Source organism: Lactuca serriola, chromosome 4 (assembly GCF_051521515.1).
Source record: "Lactuca serriola cultivar US96UC23 chromosome 4, Lser_US96UC23_V15, whole genome shotgun sequence".
Lineage (NCBI taxonomy): Eukaryota > Viridiplantae > Streptophyta > Magnoliopsida > Asterales > Asteraceae > Lactuca > Lactuca serriola.
This window is the reverse complement of record NC_136411.1, coordinates 131,745,261-131,760,929: the sequence shown is the minus strand read 5'-3', so window position 1 is coordinate 131,760,929 and position 15,669 is coordinate 131,745,261. Positions and strand designations below refer to the sequence as shown.

Genomic DNA, 15,669 nt, shown 5'->3' with positions numbered 1-15,669 from the left:
TGCAAGAGACAGTAAACCTAGAGACACAAGCAACAGATAACCCATAGACGGAATACGAAAACAGATCAAAGTTTCTGTGGTTCGATTTGAATGAATGAAGTTTATTTCAAAGTATGTTTATTATGAGGGTTGCATGTTTATGTTTTTTAAGGTATGTTTTGTAACCTATAAAAAATATGGAATATTTGTATAATTTTAATTAGGTTATTTATATGCACCGGTTTGTATTACGTTATTTATATGTATTTGGTTTGTATTAGTGTATTTAAGAAAAAATTAATATTAATAAACTAAAATTAACGCAAAAAAATGGAAAAAAAAACCTTTTTTTGTCAATTTTTTTACATAATAATAACATCATGTATAAGTGTATTTTAAAAAAATAATAATATTAATAAACTAAAATTAACGCAAAAAAAAAAATTAAAAAAATTAAAAACAAACAACATTCCGCAGAGGTGTAGCAAAATACGCCGAGAGCTTAATAGATCCGCAGAGAGTGCTCTGCGGATTCTTTAGTCATTTTCCAAAATCCATTTTTTCTTGGTCATTTTCTTCAAATGACCTTTCCTTTTTGGTTATATCACAAATTTTCTCATTAATATATTATACAACTTAGTATACGAATTATTATATTAAATTTAAAAATAACGATATTGTTATGTTTAAGAAAACATATATTTATAAAGATTTTAACTAAATAGATATCCGCACAACGTACAGACATTCGCTTAGTTATCATTATATTTTAGTGTGATAAATAGATATCCGCACAACGTACTGCCATTCGCTTAGTTATCATTATATTTTAGTGTGATAATTTTATATTTAACTGCCATTCGCTTAGTTATCATTATATTTTAGTGTGATAATTTTATATTTCAGTTATTCCGTTCTGTTTTATCGTATGTAAAAACGTAACATAATAACACGCCTTCATTGCAAGACAAAACAGAGTTGATGGAGTGATACGACAAATACTTCAAAGTCTAGGGCAAAAAACGTTCATCATATTCAACGTATACACAAGAAAACCCTCACACATTGGTTGAACACTCTGTTCTGTGTTGAACTGCCGCAGAGAACAGTCGTAGCAACTGAAACGGTTTACCGGCGGCGGCGGATAGAAAGACGAGAGAGAGAGAGAGAGAGAGAGAGAGAGAGAGAGAGATGGGGAAGAAAACGAAGAAGCCGGGAAAGGGTAAGGAGAAAACGGAGAGAAAAACGGCAAAAGCAGAGGTGAAAAAAGCTCGTAGAGAGTCTAAGAAAGTCTCCCCGGAAGACGACATTGATGCAATTTTGGTACTCCTTTTAATCGAAATTACAACACATATACACAGCGTTGTTCTGTTTCATACTTCACTTGAGTTGTGTAGTTACCATGATTGTGTTTTTGAGTTTTTAGTTAAGCATACAGAAGGAAGAAGCTAAGAAAAAAGAAGTTCATGTCGAAGAAAACGCTCCTCGTCCATCTCCCCGGTCAAATTGTTCGGTATACCCCTCTGCTATAGCTGTATCAGTAAGTCTATGATGTGAATTTTGAAATAAGTTATTGATTAGGGTTATTTCTTGTGCAGCTGAACATCAATCCATTGAAAGAGACTGAAATGATATTATATGGTGGTGAATTCTACAATGGCACTAAGGTTTGTATTTATAGATGAGTTCATTTGACTTTCTCCCTGAAATTGTGCTTGAACTTACTTTGAAATTGGTTGATTTATTACACAGACATACGTGTATGGCGATCTTTATCGATATGATGTTGATAAAGGAGATTGGAAGCTAGTTTCTAGCCCTAACAGCCCCCCTCCTCGTAGTGCTCACCAGGCTGTTACATGGAAGAATTATCTATATGTTTTTGGTACTTAATTAGTAGAATTCTGATAAACCACATAGTTAAAGACTAAAGTTAATCACTCTTTTATTAAAATAGTGTATTATATGTCACCTGTAAACTAACAAAATTCTTGTTTTGTTTGTAACTAGGTGGTGAATTTACATCTCCTAATCAAGAACGTTTCCATCACTACAAGGTAGAGTACTTGTGGGATTTGAAGTTAACTTGTTTTCCATCAAGGGCATGAAAAAAGACAATTTTTTTAATAAGTGACTTATTTCTTATGTATGAAATGTTGCATTGTTGTATGATTTCAGGACTTTTGGATGTTGGATTTGAAAACAAATCAATGGGAACAATTAAATTATAAAGGTTGCCCTAGCCCTCGTTCTGGTCATCGAATGGTATGTTCACATGTTTCTGATTTTGCTTATGTCATCCATCTTTTAGGGTTTTCATGTAAACCCTAGACCTCATTTGCAGGTTTTGTATAAGCACAAGCTCGTTGTTTTTGGTGGCTTCTATGATACTCTCAGAGAAGTCAGGTTGTTATTTGTTTCTTTATTATCAGATATAATGGAGTTTAAAACTTAAAAGATATGAGATTTGATTCTGTTATTTGTTACTTTGTTTCATCATGCAGATACTTCAATGATTTGCACGTCTTTGATCTTGATACTTTTAAGGTGAAGTGATGAAGAAAGTGAAACAACTTAAAATGGTTGATAGTTTTTTTTTGGCGAATTAAGTTTTGTAATTAATATAAATATATTGTGTTATTTTGTAGTGGCAAGAAATAAAACCTACACCTGGATGCTTGTGGCCAAGTGCTCGAAGTGGCTTCCAACTATTTGTTTATCAAGATGATGTGAGTTAAAATTAGATATTTTATTTTCTTGTTTTAAGTGAGTGAATCTTTAATTGATTTACCAATAAAAATGTTGTTAAAATTGTAGATTTATTTATATGGTGGGTACTCAAAAGAGGTATCTTCTGATAAAAACAGCTCAGAAAAAGGGATTGTTCATTCGGATATGTGGTTGCTTGACCCTAAGACTTGGGTGTGGAACAAGGTATTATGCTTTTTTATTTTTATTTTTACTCTTTTCAGTTTCATTTATAATTAAAAATGAATAACTTATATTTTATTTAAACTTTATCTGGTTTTAGGTAAAGAAAGGTGGAATGCCACCTGGACCTCGTGCTGGTTTCTCTATGTGTGTACATAAAAAGCGGGCTGTGTTATTTGGTGGAGTTGTTGACATGGAGGCTGAAGGTTGATTTTCTTTTTTCTCTTTTTAAAAAAAAAAAAAAAAAACTCATTGGAATCTATTAAATTTCTCAGAAGTAGATATGATTGCCTTTAGAACTTAAACTAATATTTTTCATCATTAAGAAGTGTGTAAAACATGTGTAGTTAATACGATTTCTAATTTTATAATGACTTCAATTGTATATGCAGGTGATGTGTTAATGAGCTTGTTCTTGAATGAACTTTATGGCTTCCAATTGGATATTAATCGTTGGTAATTCCTTAAAATCATAAGAAGGTTTTATATTTTTGTGTCATTTCTGTATAAAAACTATATAGACGTTTTCAGCTAACTATTTTAAGAATAACTAAACTTTTAGGTACCCATTGGAGTTGAGAAAGGAGAAATCAACAAAAGATAAGGTATTTTTGGTACCTTACTTTTTATAAAAATTATCGCATGCCAATAAAAATGGTAATTTGAAATGTTTTTGCAGATGAAAAAGAAAAAAGATGAAGATGATGAAATGGATTGTGATGAAGTTGGTAATATGGAAAGTAACATTGATGATATTTCATTAAATATGGAGAGAAACATTAGGGTTGATGAGGTGGCTACAAAATCAGTTATTGAAGAAGTAGTGAAGCCTTGTGGGCGTATAAATTCCAGCATGGTAGTTGGAAGAGATACATTGTATGTTTATGGAGGCATGATGGAAATAAGAGATCAAGAAATCACACTGGATGATTTATATGCTCTTAATCTTAGCAAACTTGATGAATGGAAGTGCCTTATTCCGGTTTGTTAACATTCTAACTTTTTATAAACAATATTTTCATTTACCTTGATATTTAAAAAAATATATTTATATTTGTTGTTATTTTGTGTAGGCGTCTGAGTCTGAATGGGTTGAAGCATCAGAGGATGATGATGATGATGATGATGATGAAGATGATGACGATGATGATGAAGATAGTGAAGATGATGATGAGGATAAAGGTGATAGTGATGACACGGATGATGATGATGTGGAGGGTTCTAATGGTGATGATGTAATGGGAGATGCTGTTGCAATAATAAAAGGTGAAGGGAAGAAACTACGAAGGAAGGAAAAAAGAGCAAGAATTGATCAAATAAGAGCTAGTCTTGGGCTATCTGACTCACAGAGAACTCCAATGGTAATTTTTAATTGCAGAAACAATTTTTTTTTTTAAATATAAACATTGATTCTAAGCGATTACTGAATTATAAATTATTATTGTTTGCGTTAAAAAGCCTGGGGAAGCTCTGAAGGACTTCTATAAGCGAACAAACAGTTACTGGCAAATGGCAGCATATGAACATACTGCTCACACTGGAAAGGTTTACTTTCACCTTTTTATCTATTTACGTGTAGTGAATAGTGATTAATTAAAGCATTATACTTTTTTTTTTTTTTTTTTTTTATTGTTGAGTAAATCTTCTTTGACTTGTTTTTATTGATTGCAGGAACTCCGGAAGGATGGTTTTGATCTTGCTGAAACTCGGTTCAAGGAGCTTAAGCCAATTCTTGATGAGGTATTAATAAGCTCTAACACTTGCAATATCCTGTCATGTATTTAAGTGTCTGTGGTGATGTGTTAAAAATAAATAAAAATAAGACACAAATTGTCTAATCAATTTTTTTTTCATGTACAGCTGGCAGTCTTGGAGGCAGAGCAGAAAGCTGAAGAGGCTGAAGGTCCTGAAACTAGTGTTTCAAGGAAAAAGGGCACCAAGAAAAACAAACACCTGGGTTCAAAATAGACCAACCAATGTTCAAATTTTTTGAGTGTGTTTGTATTTTAGTAGTGTTTATGTACGTTTTAACTTTTTATAAATTTACTCGTATATTTTTTGAAATTTTCTCCAGATTTGTAGTTAGACTTGATCAAAAAAAATTATATTGTACGTGATGTGATTTTCATTTTACAAAATTTTGTCTTTCGCTTTAGTATATATAAAGTAATCGTGATAAAACATATAAAGTAAACATGATAAAAATGACTTATAGAATACTAGAAAAACATAAAGAATATTATAACGTTTCTTAGCGCAATCACACAAAAAAACCAAGTAAGGTTCTGCTTATTTGAATGTTGACATAAAGTAACGTTGGGCAATGACAATGATTAAAAAAACTATAAAGTAAAAGACTTTATAAAAACATTTCATCTAACAAATATTAATCATTAAAAAAACTTTATAAAAACATTTCATCTAACAAATATTAATCATTAAAAAAACTTTTGAAAATGTTCATTAAAGTTAGGTTTTCGTTAAAATAAATTACTAGAATGTTGTGATTACATTATCAATTAGTAATTGTAAAGATCGGTCATTAAACAGATAAAGTCGAACCATAAACTTGGATTGATATCATACTAAGAAATTACACTCGACTAATCCATTGCCAACATTTATCGACATGACTTATTCATCAACAAACACTGCCCAAAAAAAAAAAAAAACTAGCCCTACAATCCGACCATCAACCAAAAGTCCAAAACACACACATCTTACTACAATTTACATAGTGCAAATCAAAATATCAACGTCAAATGGGCCCCACTGCCACGTCATTTGCTAGTAACATGTACTGTAAACACGCTACAAGTGAAATTACTATTTGCTTCACTTTCAAGAACAAATTCACAGTTATCCCCAATCTGAATCCCTCTTTGCCTTGCAAATGCTTCCCAACTTTGTGTTAAAGCCTTCAAACCCACTTTATTTTGATACAAAACCGGCCAAAGATCCGCCTTATTTCTCAAAAGAATCACCTTCGACTTCAACTTCACCCATTTCGGTATCTCCTGCATACATTTATAATCATCACTACGTTTCTACAAAGAAAAAAAAAATTATTCTTCCAGCAACCTCTGAACAGGCCCACACTGCTCTCCTCCCAAAAGATTAATGGGGCCCGCTAGATGACATGCATAAGCGCGCAATCCACATTGGGATTTAAATTCTCACACTGCAGCTGCTGAGACTCAAACCTTTGACTGTTTCAAAAAAGATACGTACAAGATATTGGTAACTACTCATGACCGCAGAAAATGATGTGTTGGTGGGACCGGTCCAGGGTGTGTCCTCATAGTCAACAGGCTCGGGTTTGACTTTTTGTAAAATATTATTGCTTTCTTCCTTATGAGAGTTATTAAAATCTGTCTTGCCACTAGAATTTGTTTTCATCACACCCATTGAGTCACGTTTCAATGTAGGAGGACTCTTGGCCATTTCCATTGGTTTAGCTGTTCAATGTTAAGCAAATAAATGATCACACGATTAATAAAAAGAAAAAAAAAACAAGTATAAAAATTTAAAATTTAACCATTATATTATGCATATACCAATCGGTTTATGTGGAACACCAACATTGTGAAATCTTGAATCATGTTCGCGTGCTGAGATAGGCTCTTTTTTAATAATCTTTGGTGGTGAAACTGTTTTATTAAAAGATCATTATATATACATTGAAATAACTAAAAACAAAAACATAATATTGAGCTTCTAAAATTAATGATCATACCTATCGGTTTAGGAGAGGAAGCAGGGGCATCATTGTCATTGCGCGATTTTGAACCAGAGACATCGGTTTGACTTGTCAACACAGAATCTTTTTTAACAATCTTTGTTGGTGTCACTGTTTAACCATAGTAAAAACAAATGTTCAAGAACCATATCATGTTTTCTAACAAAAGATCCACATACATTGTTATTATGGGTTAAAAAAAATAATAATAAAAAAAAACTTACTTGGAAACATGGTGCTCCTCAACCTTTTCTTGATAGAAGGCTTGAATGTGTTTTCTTTGGGCTTTTCTGTCATCTTTTTGGAAAGTGTTTCCAGAAGCTTCCCAGATTCTTTTACTTTAGTTCCATCTCCACCACCTCCGGCTGCCACATCATCTTTCCGGCCACCAGAGGATTTTTTAGGGCTAGTTTGTAGGATTGACACGTCATATTTCTGTAAACTGTTTACTCCTAAATGTTCATCTTCTGAATCTTGTACAGGAACACTGTGGTTATTTTTCACAATTGTAGGAGTCTCACAAACAGTGTTATCAGGGTTTGTGTTGACCAATGGTTTTGATCTTTGACTTTTTTCTTTATCTGAATCAGATGGCTGAGATTGAGAAGATGATGCAACCAAATGATCATGAGTGTTTGGTGACATCATATCATCTGTTATTTTTTTCTTGATACTTATCTCCTTTTGTTGACTTCCAACAGAGTCTTTAATTTCAAGATGATGATGATTTCCATTGGTGGTTGCATTTGATGGGATATGGTGGTCAACAGTGGTCAACTTATGTTCTTTTCTAGTTTCTTTCATTGGGTGGGGAGTGAATCCAAAGTGTCTATTTTCAGGGCAACCACTTTCTCCATACATTGAAACAACAAAATAAGATTCCATAATGTAATGAAAAACCAATAAATCGCCAACTTTTAGCCCATGAGCTAAACAAAATGTATTCCAACCTTCTTCAAATGCCAATAATCCATCAATTTTTGTGAATCTTACTTTCCATTTCTCACCATTTGAATCCTCAAGCCAAGTTGACCTACCAGATTTTTTCTGTACAGTATGAGCAAATTTTGGAGGCAGGAACTGCAAGTAAATGAATGATAAATCAGTAACATTTTGTTTACAAATACGCCCTTCATCCCATAAAAAGGAGACATTTTGGTTATGTGTAGGGCAATGAGAGAATGTTAATACCAAAACTTTGGAATATTCATCACCAAACATGACTTTGACAAATGAAGTGGCAACAGGTGATGGATTTTTCTCCTTTTTATGCATCAAGAGACAATTCTGAGTGCACTCAGCGCATGCCTCTCCCTTAGGAGCCATTTTATACGTAGAGTTATCTACAAAAAATCATCACAATAATACAAAACAATCAGAAAGAATTTGAAAACTTCAAATGGTAATGTGTATGCATAACAATCATCACATTCAGGTTTCATTTGCTTATACCACTTTCCAACTCTTTTTTGGGGGTTCCATCTGATTCTATTTAAACTTCTTGTCATCCATTACAATGGTTATTTTTGTATAGAAAACAGTCTTAAGAATGTTATAACTTTCATATAGAATCCAAATTGGTACTTACTCCTTTCTTTGATGTTTGAACAGATTAACAGAATATGGAAATTATTACTAATTTTCTGGGATATTGAACTATAAGCAGACAAAGTTCGTAGTCATTGCGTGTTATTGTATAACTGGTAGTTCATTGAAGAGTTCTGGGATATTGAACTATAAGCAGACAATAGTTGTACGATAGTAAGATTTCTACTCAATTTTGACTTCCCTTTGCTCCCGAAAACGTCAATTATCCACGGGAGTGTACATATACGGCAAACAATTCACAAAACCCTAAACCCTACAAACTTGCATAAAAACAGAACAAGTACTCTTCATGTAAAAGACGAAATCAGAATAGAAATCATGTACGTTTTAAGTGCAATGAAGATCAAAAGAACCCCTAAAATCATGTGATGCTTACCATAATTCTGAAAGCAGAGAAAAGAAAAACACTTACATTACGACAATGGCCTTTGAAAATCTGCTAAATCGTTCACCAATGAGCAAAAGCACTTCCGATTCTGCTCCCCACTTCAGTTGGTAAATACTCCCGGAGACGTCCGTCTGTCTTCTACGGCGTTTTGAAGTACAAAATCGTGTCAGAGAGGGTTTAATAGTAATCAATAGATTGCCATATTTATCAATTACTTATTGTAATATATAAATAATGTAAATACAATTTAAATTTTAAATGTAAATATATAAATATAACCTATAACATAATTTATAAAAATACCAATATAATTATAAACATTGCACGTATTTTTAAAACATAGTATCTAGATATATCATTGTGTTTAAAAAAAAGGAAAATGAATTTAATAAGGTAATTAATTTTTCGGTTTATTCAGATTTAGGTTACTATTTTTTTTTTACACATTTAGATAACAAACTTTTTAAAAATGTTCAAATATAATCATTATGATCGGAAGGGAAAATGAACTCAACAAAATAATTAACTTTTCAGTTTGTTCGTACACATCTAGGTAACGAACTTTTTGGAAGTGTTCACATATGACCGGTCATAATGGTTATATATGAACACTTCCAAAAAGTTCGTTACCTAGATGTGTACAAAAAAAATGTTGCCCAGATGTGAATACACCGAAAAGTTAAGAGTAAATTGCACGAATGGTCCTTATGGTTTGGGTAATTTGTGTGTTTGGTCCCTCACTTATTTTCTAACTCATATGATCCTTACTGTTTATTTTTGTTGTGCGTTTGATCTCTATCGTATCTCAAAAGACTATTGTGCATTTTTAAGTTATTTTTTCATTTTTTTTCTTATTTATGTATTTATTTTTTATATATTTAAAAAAAAATAATAGACCCCAGATATCTGCATCTCTTTACCCTAAACCTGAAACCACATTTGAGAAATTTAAGTTTGTTCCCACTAGTCACCATCTCATCTCTCATCATCCTCGACTTATATTTCATTTCCATCTTTAGTGATATTGACGTATTCATCATCCCTTATTTTTTCGGTCTTTCAACTCCAACGAACCAACCCCACAACCCACTGTCTCTTCATTGAAATTTTCCACAACCACAACCCAATAAAAGGGTTATAGTGTTGGTTCGTCGGAGTTGAAGGACCGAAAAAAAGAAGGGATAGTGAAGACGTTAATGTCATTAAAGATGGAAAGGAAAGAGACGTTGAGGAGGATGAGAGATGGGATGGTGACCGGTGGGACCGAGCTTAAATTTCTCGAATATGGTTTTAGGTTTAGGGTGAGGAGAATCAAATATATAGGGTCTATTAATTTTTTAAAAAATATAAAAAAATAAATACATAAATAAGAAAATTAATTTAAAAATAAATTAAAAAATGGCACAATAGTCTTTTGAGTTAAAACAAGGACCAAACACACAACAAAAATAAACAATAGCGACCATCAAAGTTAAAAAATAAGCTATGGACCAAACACACAAATTACCCAAACTACAAGGACCATTCGTGTAATTTACTCTTATCTTTTCAGTTTGCTCGTATCTCGGTAACTATATTTTTTTTGTACACATCTAGGTAATGAACTTTTTGGAAGTGTTCATATATGACTGGTTTTTGGAAGTGTTCATATATGACTGGTTATGACCTGATGTAACCTGCTACAGCCAGTCATATGTGAACATTTTTAAAAAGTTCGTTACTTAAATGTGTACAAAAATAGATAGTTACCTGAATATGAACAAACCGAAAAGTTAATTACCTTATTAAGTCCATTTCCCTTAAAAAAAATGTAAAAATATAGATATACACACAATGTATCTGCTACTATTAAAAATTTTAACACTATTTCAAGAATAAGGATATATTATTATTATTATTCAATTCACATTTTTAGGTGGTTCCTATTTTCTTTTATAAAGTTTAAACAAAAAAAGGTACAAGGGCCACTTCAAGCAATGTGTTTACCTATTTTAGAAATGTACCTAATTTGGAACACAAATTCCATAATAGAAAGATAATTATATATTTGCGTTTTCTCTATTGCATCTTTGTAAACGTTCAAAACAAAACATCAAATGAATATAAAAAATGAAAATAATCACCGAATATGATGATTGAATGATTTGTCTCAATCATACCATATTAGTGGAAGAATGAAAAACGACTTTATATGTGTAGAAGTCTTTCATATTGTAAGACTTAGTATCACTGAGGCTTTTTGTTACGTAGGCAATTGGTTTCAGACTTTCAGTTAATTGAACTTGTGGTGAACGTATTGCATTTAATTTTTGATAGTTAAAATTTTACATTTTATATTTTATGGTCTAATTACATGTTTGTTGAACTGTTCTTGCTCTTGTATTATGAGAAACACCCTGCGTGACGGATATGTTTTAAAAAATTGCATGAAACATATGCCTCAATGTTATGTTAACTTTTTTTATTTTGATTTCGGTATACACTTGTTTTATAAATTCCACATAAAACCATGATAAGAATAAAATAACGTATTGTTTTATAAAACAGAAAAAAGAATAACTTATTGTTTTATTAATTTTTAGCTTCGATAGGTTTGACCATGTGTTCATGTGTGCCGAACCATTTAATAGGAACTCTAGCTGACATAGAGTTTGAGATGTGACTATGTATGTGTGTTAAATTATTAGCAAGTAAAATAATGTGACCAATTCAATAATTTCATTAATTTGAGTTGGAAGTAGTTGAGTTTTTATTCAATGGTATATCAAACCCTCTTTGCAATTTCTTTCAAAGTCAGTGTACATTAATTAAGCATACAACTGAACTTAACAGGTTATATATTTATTTTTTCTACAAAAAATGATATGCCTTCAGTAATAAAATTGACGATTACTATAAATTTACCATCGGTCCTGTTACGATTGCTTATTTCTTTTTAATAGTTAAAATATGTAACTATTAATAATGTATTAATTCTCTCCAAAGGATATAACTTTTTCTTTGAGTTTCTTAAAAAATAGCAGGGGTTTCTTTACGGGATAATTCCAATCAAAATATAATAACTTACCCATTAGAAAATAAACACAAGAAATCAATCAAACTCATTGTGACTAATAAGTTATTTTATTATTTTTATTTTTTATAGGTTTTCACCTTTCCGGTTTGTAACAAACAAGGTCTTAGGTATTCTCATCGTTGTCACAATTATTTGACTTGATATTTGATTTAATATTTTTTTTATTGACGATATCCTTACATACTAAAAATGATGGATGATCACGAGAACCACTTCCTGTATTAGAAACTTTTAAGAAAATTAGACTTTATGCAAAATCCTTCAAATGCGAATTTTTGATTTGGGAGGTTTAATTTTTGAGACATGTTGTGACAAAGGAAGTAATAAAATGTGAATCCAATAAAAATTGAAGTGATTATGAGGTGAGAGGCTATAAAAATTGATATTTAGGACGGGTCCAAAACAATATGAAACTGATAGGAAAATAAAATATGAGGCATTTTCGCAATATATATATATATATATATATATATATATATATATATATATATATATATATATATATATATATATATAGGGTTAGGTTATTTTGTTTTCACTATCTATTGTGTGGATGTATGACTGATTCTGGACCAATTATTTTAGTTATTTTAAGAAAGTAATTAATGTATATTACATGTTGAAGATATAATGAGTATTAATTACATCTTCAGCATTTAATATGCATTAATTACTTTCTTAAAATAACTAAAATAATTGGTCCAGAATCAGTCATACATCCACACAATAGATAGTGAAAACATTTGAACCTCTCTCTCTCTCTCTCTCTCTCTCTCTCTCTCTATATATATATATATATATATATATATATATATATATATATATATAACTTTTTTGGGGTAAAGAATTGTAGCACCCCTACAAAAAAATGGCCATTTTCAATCAAAATATCTCTTAACTTATTGTCAAAATTATCCCAATACTAGGATTATAAATATCTAAAGGCATGATAAATTATTCATTATCATTCTCAAATGTAGTATTAACATTTCCATGTGTGACATTATCATCTTCATTGTTAATATTTTTATCATCAATATCAACATTTTCATGTATAATATAATCTTGTTTATTTAAAACATTTTCATGTATTATATTATCTTGGTCGTTTAAAACATTTTTATGCATGACATTATCTTGTTCATTTAAAACATTAGAAGAACGTTTTTTACGAACTTATTCATAGATCCTTTTGAACTTCAATAAATTGGTTAGTTTTAGTTTTAGTTTTTTTTTTTCTTTTTTCACTACTAGACATATTTTCTAGGAATCATTTTTAACAAATATAAATAATATAGGTTACAGGTTTAAAAAATGTGAAACAACAGTACCTCCTATTATGTAACATGTTGGTTGCTGTTGCAACTATGTAAAAATTTGAGATACAACATAAATCTGAAAATTGAAACTCGTAATAAAACACAGAGTAATTGTGTAAGAATAAGAAATCCAAATTCGCAGAAATCAGAATAATCGAATGACAATAGACTCAATTAAAAAAATATATATATATATATAACAATCTAAGAAATCAAATTTTGTATCACAATGTAAGAAAAATAACCGAAATTTGTATTGGATTAAAAGAAAATTAAAATTAACTTTCTAAAATCAAAATTTGTATCATAGATTCACAATGTAAGAATAAAAATCAAAATTTGCATTGGATTAAAAAAAATCAAATTTAAGATCAAAGAAATTGAAATTTGTATTGTAAGAAAAAAAATAGAAATTTGCATCAAATGGATATATATATATATATATATATATATATATATATATATATATATAAATTAATAGTCTAAGAATCCAAATTTGTATCATATATTAACAGTGTAAGAACAAAAATTGAAATTTGCATCAGGTTACAAAAATCGAATCGAATAATCAAGCAACTTTAAATTTACATAAACCAATTGTGTGATTTACGTCTTTATCTCATTGAATTATTGGATTCTCGAACTTCAAGGTGATTCAATCTTTCAGAAAGAAATATAATTAGGTTTAGAAATAATAATTTACTAAGAATAGTTGAATGCAATCGGTATTTAAATTCAGTAAGGTCTCAACCGTGAAGGGCAATCAATCATAAGGGAAGAAAGAAATCATATGGGACAATGAGATTAAGAAATCAGAGAAGAAGATGAAGAATTAGAAATCGCAATAAAATAGAAGATCGGAAGTAATCTTTGGTCGGAGTCTAGAGAAATCAAAGCAATGCATTTGGCATTTCCTTGAATTTGTTAACGAGCAATCGTGGGAATTGCAATTTTATATCACACGCTTGAAGCCAGGTAATCTCACTCCTGCTTCCTGAGCTCATCTTTGGCATATTAACACTAGGTCTTATCACTAGTGGACTAGGCTAAAAAATAATTATCTTATTCAATATAACAAGTGTAAAACGGGACGCTTTAGTATTTGGAGGCCCAAAGCGGTCACCCAACTTGTCTGCCCATTCATGCCGATATTCAGGCCCGATCTATGCCGATTTGAGTCGCGGAGCAAAAGCAAATATGAGGCCCTTCAAAATACATAAAATTTTAATCAAATAACTAAAAATTAAGTTTAATAAGTCTAATGATTGTATTAGAATAATGTATTTGTACAATTAAAGTAGAGCCAATGAGATCCTATTCCAATCTTCTAAATATTTCTTCAATTCTTTTTCCATGGTCTTTTTCCAAGAACATGTCTCACTCGATGGGGGTTTTAGGATCTTGATTATACAAACTTACTATCTTTTGTACCCATGGAGTTAGGTCCAAATCTGACTTCCAAACAACCTAATCCTAAACAAAATTTCATATTGCATTTATTAGTAAAATAAAAAAAATAACCATACTACCAATTTTGGATATCCAAATTGAATTGCATGTTATAGTACATAAAATAGAACAAAGAACAACACATAATAAACAAAATCTTGAAATCATTCCAATTTCAAAAACCTGATATTGATTCATACCTTAATACACTTCCAAGTAATAAAAATTACACTTTTTAGCTAGTAGTCGTGTAATAGAAATAATAATAAAAAACACAAAACTAAAATGGAAATATATATATATATATATATATATATATATATATATATATATTTATGAAATAAAAGTTGAAATTAAACTAACATTTAGAAAGAATTCACCCATACTCATGGTGTCTCTTCTTAGGGCTGAGCAAAACCAAAACCGAAAACAAAAAAAAAAAAAAACCATTAAAACCAAAACTAAACCCAAACGTTCGGTTTTGAGTTTAGATTTTTCAAAGCCGAAAAATTTATTTAGGTTCAGTTTGTACATTCAAAACAACTCACTTTAAAACGAACCGGATCCACTGGGTTTAAAACATAAAGGAATCGACCAATCCCAATAAACAAACCTGATATACATATTATTAATTATTTAATATATTTTTAATAAATGTTATATATTTTATTAAAAACATAAATATGGAAAAGTTTCAAAACCCTAACGTCGCCGTTTATCGACGCTCCTTTCATCTCACTCTCTTATCCTCTCATAATTGTCACTTATCACTTATCCTTTTTTCACTTTCTCAACCTCTCGAATTCTCTCTAGAATCCCTGAATCTAATATCAAGTGTAGTACCTCTAATGGCTCACAAACACCAAGAGCAAATGGAGAGGCAAGAGAGAGAGAGAGAGAGAAAGAGGAGGTATGTAATTCGGCTCTAGGAACCCTAGGTATCAAGTTTTCGAATTTCTTATGCCAGGGGGTCTTTATATAGGTGTAGGAATTAGGGTTTCAGTCCTTATCCTTATCTGATTACTTGCCCACCAAGCATTCCAAAGGATAACCCTAGAAACCTTATCATGTACGAATTCTAAGGCCTTATCCCCTTGAATTCGTCCACCCTATCATATAGGGCATCCTTTGCCCTACTTTGCAACTATCACATAATTACAGTTCAGCCCCTAGTTTAATT

General features: G+C 30.8%; 2 protein-coding genes across 2 annotated transcripts; one reads left to right on the top strand and one right to left on the bottom strand.

Moving 5' to 3' along the window:
* Positions 1-996: 996 nt before the first annotated feature.
* On the top strand, positions 997-5,048 carry LOC145102579 (Galactose oxidase/kelch repeat superfamily protein). The gene is made up of 18 exons (XM_079040010.1): positions 997-1,302; positions 1,406-1,492; positions 1,578-1,646; positions 1,732-1,864; positions 1,990-2,036; positions 2,158-2,244; positions 2,324-2,385; positions 2,484-2,526; positions 2,628-2,708; positions 2,797-2,913; positions 3,011-3,116; positions 3,303-3,366; positions 3,473-3,515; positions 3,590-3,892; positions 3,984-4,271; positions 4,369-4,455; positions 4,582-4,650; positions 4,771-5,048. The coding sequence occupies exons 1-18, from the start codon at positions 1,171-1,173 to the stop codon at positions 4,876-4,878; spliced, it is 1,926 nt and encodes a 641-aa protein (XP_078896136.1). The 5' UTR covers positions 997-1,170; the 3' UTR covers positions 4,879-5,048.
* Positions 5,049-5,461: 413 nt separating this feature from the next.
* LOC145102578 (uncharacterized) lies at positions 5,462-8,825 on the bottom strand. The gene is made up of 7 exons (XM_079040009.1): positions 8,670-8,825; positions 7,841-7,992; positions 6,874-7,729; positions 6,647-6,760; positions 6,468-6,560; positions 6,142-6,368; positions 5,462-5,927 (listed from the first exon to the last, which is right to left on the bottom strand). The coding sequence occupies exons 2-7, from the start codon at positions 7,973-7,975 to the stop codon at positions 5,691-5,693; spliced, it is 1,662 nt and encodes a 553-aa protein (XP_078896135.1). The 5' UTR covers positions 7,976-7,992; positions 8,670-8,825; the 3' UTR covers positions 5,462-5,690.
* Positions 8,826-15,669: the final 6,844 nt, after the last annotated feature.